Below are 8,113 nucleotides of genomic sequence, written 5' to 3' on the forward strand. Positions count from 1 at the left end.
ACTGATTTCAACTTAATAGACTTAAATTTCATCAATAGTTAGAAAAAATATACGTCATCACACTTTTTGAGATGCCAGATAAACATAAACTAAAGCATATTTTAGCATAAAAAACCGTATTTTTTTTTTTGGTTAAAAGTAAAATCTTGTAGGCAGAAATTTGTTTTTCTTGTTTAATTTTATTGTCAACTTTATCAGAAAACTAAAACTACAAAAATATTTTAAAATTAATTGTTGGGATAAGAAAAACTATAGCATTTTATTTTAGACATACAACTGAGAGAAAAGTAAGAAAAAGAGTTATTTCCCCTTAGCATAGATAAAATGTATAAAAATTGGAAATTTAGGATAAAATTAAGCTGCGAAAATATTTTGAACTTAACAGTATTTCTAATTACATCCATGTGATTACATTCACATAAAATAAATAAAACTATCTTGCACAAATTTTAAAGAATTTAAAATTTTGCAAAAAAGTATGATACAACAGAACACTAGATCTACTTTTTAAAGATCTTGTAGAGAACTGCAAAGCTCAATATGTGATATGACTGTAAAATTATCCTGTTACGAAGGGGCTCGAAGATAAAGATAAAAATTATTTATGCAATAGAATTCTCTCTCTCTCTCTCTCTCTCTCTCTCTCTCTCTCGTCCGTAGATTGTGGTCTAAAAAAAACATTACTTTAACTTAAAATGCATTGATCAACTTTTTAATATTTAATTTCAAATCAAAAATTTATACTTTATTATTAATGTGTGCATCATTTACTGTTTCCGATTTTAAATTAATATAAATTGTGTATTGTTAATGTTGATTCTTCTATGATTGTTTTGTGATCGATCAAAACCTTAAGTGCACGGACTGCACGAAATGCACGGACTGACTTCAAACTTCGAGGAAATGATCTAGCCTACTAAAATATGTGTGTGTGTATATATATATATATATATATATATATATATATATATATATATATATATATATATATATATATATATATATATATATATATATATATATATATATATATATATATATATATATATATATATATATCTTGTAATGCATCTAATCGACAATGACGACAATTAACCAACTTCAATTTTAAATGAAATATTAAAAAAATTAATCAGATACTAAGGGATATATTAATAAACATTTTTAAAAAGCTTTCTTTGATGTTTCATTTTATGAAGGTGGCGAAATATAGTGGAAAAAATGTACATTTATATGTATTTTTTCTGCAATGCTCACTACCTTTATACTACAAAAACATGCACCAAAGAGAGCATTTTATTGCTTAAATTAGCTTAATAATTCATTTGAAAATCTTTAAAAGTTAAAGAAATGCGTAGACAGATGTTTTAAACTAGTTAGAATTGGATCGTTTGCACTTCAAACTTAAGATTGAATAACACACCTGGAAAAAGTCACTCAAATTAACAGGAATTTTTTTGATAATGAAAGATATAATGATAAATTAACTGTACAAATGTCAAATAAGCGAAATATTTGCAGTTTGGGGATAAAAAATGAATATCTAAAATAATTATTCCAGTAAGTAATAACAAATGCCCCCGCGGGTTTCATACTCGGGATGTACGGATCACAAGTATTTATCCACTCGGCTATGGAGTGAGTTACAGATGTTATTCCATAAAATCCTTTCAATAAAACGAAATGTCGTTTCGATCAGCGGTCAGCCATTTTGTGATGATGTGTTATTCCACATTAATTGCTAGTTTCAGTATAATTTTTTTTTAAATAGAAGAGCAAAAATACGTTTTATTGAGTGTGAAAATCAAGAAAGTAACGCTTTAAAAAATTGTTTAGATATTATTATCTTAAAAACCCAGACACCTGAAAATTTAGAGCACTTATGTCATCTTCAAGTCATGCTCCAATTGGGCAGCATTTATTAGATCAGAATTGTATAGTATTGGTCTTGGTGAATTATGGGAACACCAAGAATACCTTGTGTTCCAAAAACATTTTCCAATTATAAAGAAAAGAATAATAGATGTTCATTGTCAGGAATTGTATGCTGTTATCAATAACTCTCCAAAATGTTATATTTTTTCACATTTGATAGATAATTTTTGCATGCAGTCTTATTTACTCAAACCTATACCTAAGAAATTTAGAAGATGTATTACAAAGTATAGATTAGAATCTCATTCATTAGCAGTTGAGTCTGGAAGGTATAAAAACATTCCCAGAAATGAAAGAAAATGTATTTTTTGTAATCACAACGACATTGAAGATGTTTTTCACTTTGTGTTAAAATGCCCACTTTACAATTCACTAAGATCAAGATACATTAAGAATTATTATGTTAAAAAACCATCTGTGTTCAAACTTGTTCAGTTATTAAGTTCAAACAATACCAAAGAGTTATGTAACCTTGGTAAATATCTTCACTATGCAACTATGTTCAGAAATTCATTGCTCTAGTTAAAATTATACAATTTTTTTCTATTACAATTGGTAAATAATAATTTTAGTATTATATATATTTATTGTATCTCACAATATCTTATATGATGTAAACATATATGAAAGCTGTATGTTGTTTTCCATAGCGAGAGTGCACGCTCTGCAGAGACTCTGAAGCCTACTGGCTTCGCATTTTGCGTGCCTCGCATATGTTTATAAATGTTATTATGTTTAATGCTGATGAGCTTATTGCTCAAAGTGGAAATAAATAATATTTCATTCTTATGAAAATGTGTACATTAATTAGAAAAATATTTAATTTGGTCGGTCATCCTACGTAACAATTTAAAAAAAAAATTCATTGTTGACTTTTTTCTGTTTCTCTTTTGTAAATCCTGCTTTTCTTACACTTTGGTATATAATTCGTCTGCACATCATGTATCATTATATGTTATGAGTGAAAATAAATGAACTTGAACTTGCTACAAGATTGTTACCATAAAAACGATTTTTCCCCAAAAGACAATGAATTACATGATGGGGGGGGGGGGGGGGGGGGGGGGTTGTCATACCTCAGTCATTACATATACACACATTATATATAAAAGGGTAATCAATGTCTTTTTTTTAAAGGGTGAATTGTCTGCTTCATTAAATCAAGCATTGCGTTAACAATTTGGAAGACAATACAAACTTAATAAGCACTGTTATAACTTAAGAGAGAGTCATCAACCAAAGTTATACAGCTGAGCATATAAAGGTACGTGCACATCTGGTGCACATTTGATGTAATTCATAGTTGAATGCACCATTAAATTGCAAATATATACGTCGTACATATACATGTCGTATAGGCCATTATACATGTAATTATGTAACATTTGTATTGCGATTATACGCCCCCTTTATCAGACATCAAGAGACGACATCAGTCGGCCGACTGGAATAATCAATATTTGCCGGGAACTTTACATGCTATTCACCTTACAGACTGAATGCACCACTGCAACTGCACCGATCAGATATACTAATATTAGAAATATTTCATATTTACATGAACTTTATTATCAACTTCTGATCCAAAGTACATCTTACCATTGAGCGAGATTAATCATCAAGCCATACAATTTTAGTGAAAATAACACAATGACGACATTTACTACGTGTGTTATGACTATCTTTGCATATATTTAAACAATAAAATGCTTTTTATGGTGATCCATGTGATGGAAGGCCGGTGGGTTTGCTCAATAATTCTATACACAAAATATTTTCAACACATTATGATGTGCATCAAACTTTCTCGCTTCTCTCGCTAGCTGCAGGTCTGTAGCTCCAAGTGTAGATCTGAAAAAAAAAGTCGGATAGAAGACCTGGGACTCAATTCGTCCATCCTATTATTTTTTAAGACCGAGAGCTACAGCCCTGCAGCTACTCGCCTATAGATATCATTCTTGTCATTGCCTCAGTTAAGACATGTATGTACTGTGTACAAATGCTCTACCTACTAACCTACTAAATTTACAAGTTCTAAGATGCACGATATAACTTGATTTTTAACATGTACAAGAATAAAGAAACATATTTATCAACGTTTTATTTACAAAATATTGTATATTATAAAAAAAATTATTACATAAAATAAAATGAATACTATATTGGCGTTCACCAAGATCACATCACTCCAAATTTGTATGTAGTTGTTTGTAGATACGTCTCGGACGGGGCTAATAACGTCGTTGGAAAATTCGGCTAAAATAAAACATAAATATTTTAAAAATAAACTTCAAGTCTTGTAGTCTTTAATACTTGGCTGAAAAAAGAATGATAGCATTAATTGATTCGATTTCGAAACTCACTTTGTTCGGACTGTCCGGATAATGTTGGGCCTCCAGACAAAAGGCGCCAAATTTCTCGTAAGCTGCCCCGCCTTTTCCGGTTTCGTTTAAGTAAAAAGATGTATAGAACTGAACCCCTGGCTCTGTACTGTACATTTCTAGAAATCGACCAGATGAAGGATGCTCCACTCTTTAAAAAAAGTTAAGCATAACCAAAATGGGATCACATTTTCTAACATTACTTCCTATCAAGTTTCATTCATACACATTTTCATCTGTACAGAATTCTTTTTAGAGTTTTTCCTCGAAGTTATGGGACACCTCAATTTTGAAATGAAGATGTAATTTTTTAGACTCCTAAGAAATTTTTAAGATAATTTATGTTTGCATGTGGTCACAAATTGTATAATTTGAGAGCATATAATACACTGCATATGATGCACTCTCACCCACATTGAAATATAAAAGTGTCTCATTATTCCCATACGAAGGAAATGAAAGTACAACTATAGATACCTAGCCATGTATTTCTGCCAGCCAGTTTTTCCAAAGCAGTAATTGTGGTCATACCCGACCCCACCTGGCACAGAATGGATTACCTCCCCTATGTTCGTTTTGGTGCGCAAGTCCCATGCCGTTCCTTGGACATCGGAAATATCCCCTGCATGGTCACGAGAATTAAATGAATTAAAATCAAAGATATTCAGGAAAGAATTTACAAAATTGATCTGTATATGTATGAAGGGATACCCGTTGGAATGGAGGTAGAATCAACTGGTGTGTATTTATCCGCATTTATCGTCACATTGTGATCGAAAATAGTTCCTGATCCCTGGAATTAATAACAAAAACAATAAAAAAATATGTCATATTCATGAGCAATTCCAGGGTGTTTTTTTTTTAATTTTAGCTCACCTGTCCAGCTAAGTTAAAGTAGGCGTGGTTTGTGAGATTGATGACGGTTTTCGCTGAGGTCGTCGCTGAGTACCTTATAACGAGCTCGTTGTCCTCCGTCAGTTGATATCTCACAGTGACCTTGACCTCACCGGGGTAATTTTCCTCTCCGTCAGCGCTAACGTAGGTCAATTCCAAAACGTCACCCACCACTTTGGAATCCCATAACCTCTGTAAAACGAATGAGAAAATGTCTTACTAAAAATCAAATTTACATTGTTGTTTTTTTGTAGTTGTAAATTTCCGCAAATGTTGGTGGGAACCAAAATCACAAAGTTCTCACTTTATCAAATCCGACTTTTCCTCCATGAAGAGCGTTAGGGCCATTGTTAATGTCTAACTGGTAGGTTTTACCGTCAATGGTAAATCTGCCATTGGCTATCCTGTTGGCATAGCGCCCGATCAAAGCCCCGAAATACGGACCGTTTGTTGCATATCCTGTAAAACACGAAACTCATGGCTATAGTTTCAAACTCCAAACGTTGTATAAAAAATAAATTAGGTCTTTCTTTACGTGTGCATTTATTTTCTTTTAGATTATTTCTTAAAATGATTTAGTCTACACTAAAATTTATTCAAACTATAATAAATGATATACGTGTTTGAATTACCTTTCATGTCGTCAAATCCAAGGCAAATATCACCATTCTTTCCATTTTTATCCGGTACTAAAATGTTTGTGATAATTCCTCCATAATTCAGAATCTTTATGACAGTACCTTTATTGTTCTTTAAGGTATACCTAAAATTGTGAAATATTTAGGTTTATATATATATATATATATATATATATATATATATATATATATATATATATATATATATATATATATATATATATATATATATATATATATACACACACACGCAATGATATATTATTATCATACATTTGACACGTACTTTAATTAATTAGTGTTTTGGCGGTCTGGTGCGAGGTTGATAAAATTTTTGAGCATATTACCGGTAAGTAAGTTGATTACATAAAATAGCTAAACTTACAGTTTTTTTCTTGGCATTCGATTGAAACTATGAGCGTTTATGGTAAAAAAAAAATGGGAATATCATCTAATGCCTCATTGGGGCTACCTTATGAAACTAAAACTGTGCACTTTCCGGGTTCGCTAATGGGTAGCACACTTGCATGATAAATGTTAAATTGCCCATACAGCTGTAACTTCTTACGTACATGTACTTGGACAAAAACGAGCTTACAGTGTTGGTTTTTTTTGTGACAGAGCACAAACTACTGGTACAGAGCGAAGAATATTCAGATGGGGAAGTATACATATATATATATATATATATATACAATTGTTCTGCTTTCTTACTGTGTTACTTCTTTTCCTTCGTGCGTTCCGAAAGAAGAGCTTGTGATCATTGTTGGCGATGATTGATTATCTTGAATGAAAAAAAAATCTACATCATTATAGAACATGTAAATAAATAAAAACTAATATTAAAAGTACCGTTATCAAAATGCATCGACAAAAATCTTGGTATCCAGCAGAAAGGTGCTATAAGACAGGAATACCCACTCAAATTGTAGTAAACATTGATATAAGATTATAAGATACAGGAGGGGGGGGGGGGGACAAAAAGGTGGTCTCAGGTAAGAACGACCACCTCTTGAATCATCCACGTAGTTATTTTTAGATCGATCGCTTACCTTCACCGTCTTCATGCTTAACGGCAAGATATATCACCACGCTGATTAGGACAATGATTAACAAGGTCAAAAAGGCGAACACAACACAGAAATTCCTATTCGCCGCGTGAAGATCATTTCGTCTGTTGTTTTGCATCACGATGGTGTCCCTATTTCAGTGTTTGTTGACATATGTAATGAGTCTTGGCTCAGCCAATAAACAGCATGACGGCCTCTCCCGAACCCCCGACTATTATTGTGTGTGTGTATGCGCACACTCATTTCAAATGTTTAACCTACCTGTGTGTTTTACCTCAGTGATCATGCAGAAAAACTCGACCCAACCTAATTGAATGCTGGACAAATTCGGTGTTTTCACAGATGGCGGATCCCAATGTTATTGACATGCGTGTTTGCCCTCAAAATCGATATTCCGAGGCGGATCTATAGGTACATTGTATATAAAAGTAAACACGACCAAGAGCAGGCGGGGGTGGGGAGTGGGTGGGGGTTTTTGGGTGTGAGTGTTTATTATGACCTATAAATTGGCATTTAAATTACGACGAGTAGCTTAAAAAATATAATATTCATAGCACAGGCGGACATATTACAACAGTTATACATATATACATGTCTACAGGTAGCGGCATTTTCTATCGTAACTCAGCGTGCATTGATCAGGTCTCCTTACACCACACAAAGATCTAAGAATTGGCATGCATACACGTCAACAAAGTAAAATTGTACCTTCATAAATAACTGAATAAAAAAGGGCATACACAGCATTAATTCTTGGTAAGTAACGACTTACGGTATGACCCGCCCTTCGAAAGAAGAAAAGTATGGAAACGTGGCTGCGCCAATTGCAATTGCAATAGAAACTTTTTGGCCACTATATCTTGCACAATGATAAATTTACAATTTATTATATATTCAGTAAAAAGGCTGTAAATGTATCATGTACATATACAGTGGTTTTATAAATGTAAATATTTTTACGTACGTAGACGAGTTCGAGTGGCCAAAAGTATATCGGTATATTAAAGGAATAAAGAATCATTGAGTATTATGAGGTGATAATTTCGGTCGGGGCGTGGTCAAATCCAATTTTATGATAGATTTGACCACGCTTCGACCGAAATTATCGCCTCATAAAATTCAAAGAATGATTCCTCATTACTTATACTTATATTATTTCCAATCTGTACACTTTTAAACACTATTTTTCTCGCCT

The 8,113-nt window shown here is 32.4% G+C and overlaps 1 protein-coding gene across 5 annotated transcripts; it reads right to left on the reverse strand.

Moving 5' to 3' along the window:
* Positions 1-3,505: 3,505 nt before the first annotated feature.
* LOC128176517 (galactose mutarotase-like) lies at positions 3,506-7,711 on the reverse strand. 5 transcript variants are annotated; one of them, XM_052842923.1, is made up of 10 exons: positions 6,901-7,147; positions 6,563-6,632; positions 5,843-5,973; positions 5,515-5,669; positions 5,193-5,402; positions 5,028-5,109; positions 4,794-4,938; positions 4,299-4,467; positions 4,076-4,191; positions 3,506-3,786 (listed from the first exon to the last, which is right to left on the reverse strand). In XM_052842923.1, the coding sequence occupies exons 1-9, from the start codon at positions 7,034-7,036 to the stop codon at positions 4,114-4,116; spliced, it is 1,176 nt and encodes a 391-aa protein (XP_052698883.1). In that variant the 5' UTR covers positions 7,037-7,147; the 3' UTR covers positions 3,506-3,786; positions 4,076-4,113. The 5 variants fall into 5 exon arrangements, with proteins under 5 accessions (XP_052698883.1, XP_052698886.1, XP_052698885.1 ...); XM_052842926.1 differs by lacking the exons at positions 3,506-3,786; positions 6,901-7,147 and adding an exon at positions 7,691-7,711 and having other exon boundaries at positions 4,020-4,191; XM_052842925.1 differs by lacking the exons at positions 3,506-3,786; positions 6,901-7,147 and adding an exon at positions 7,627-7,691 and having other exon boundaries at positions 4,020-4,191.
* Between the last annotated feature and the right edge of the window lie 402 nt (positions 7,712-8,113).

The sequence above is a fragment of the Crassostrea angulata genome, chromosome 3 (assembly GCF_025612915.1).
Source record: "Crassostrea angulata isolate pt1a10 chromosome 3, ASM2561291v2, whole genome shotgun sequence".
NCBI classification, from domain to species: Eukaryota; Metazoa; Mollusca; class Bivalvia; order Ostreida; family Ostreidae; genus Magallana; species Magallana angulata.

Bases quoted from the DNA above. Each gene is read 5' to 3' on its own strand.
- LOC128176517 (XM_052842923.1), bottom strand. From the start codon at position 7,036: ATGCAAAACAACAGACGAAATGATCTTCACGCGGCGAATAGGAATTTC. The intron at 4,468-4,793 runs GTATCTATAGTT...CTTTTTTTAAAG, and splicing joins TGGCAGAAATACATGGCTAG to AGTGGAGCATCCTTCATCTG. The intron at 4,192-4,298 runs GTGAGTTTCGAA...GTTTTATTTTAG, and splicing joins ATCCGGACAGTCCGAACAAA to CCGAATTTTCCAACGACGTT.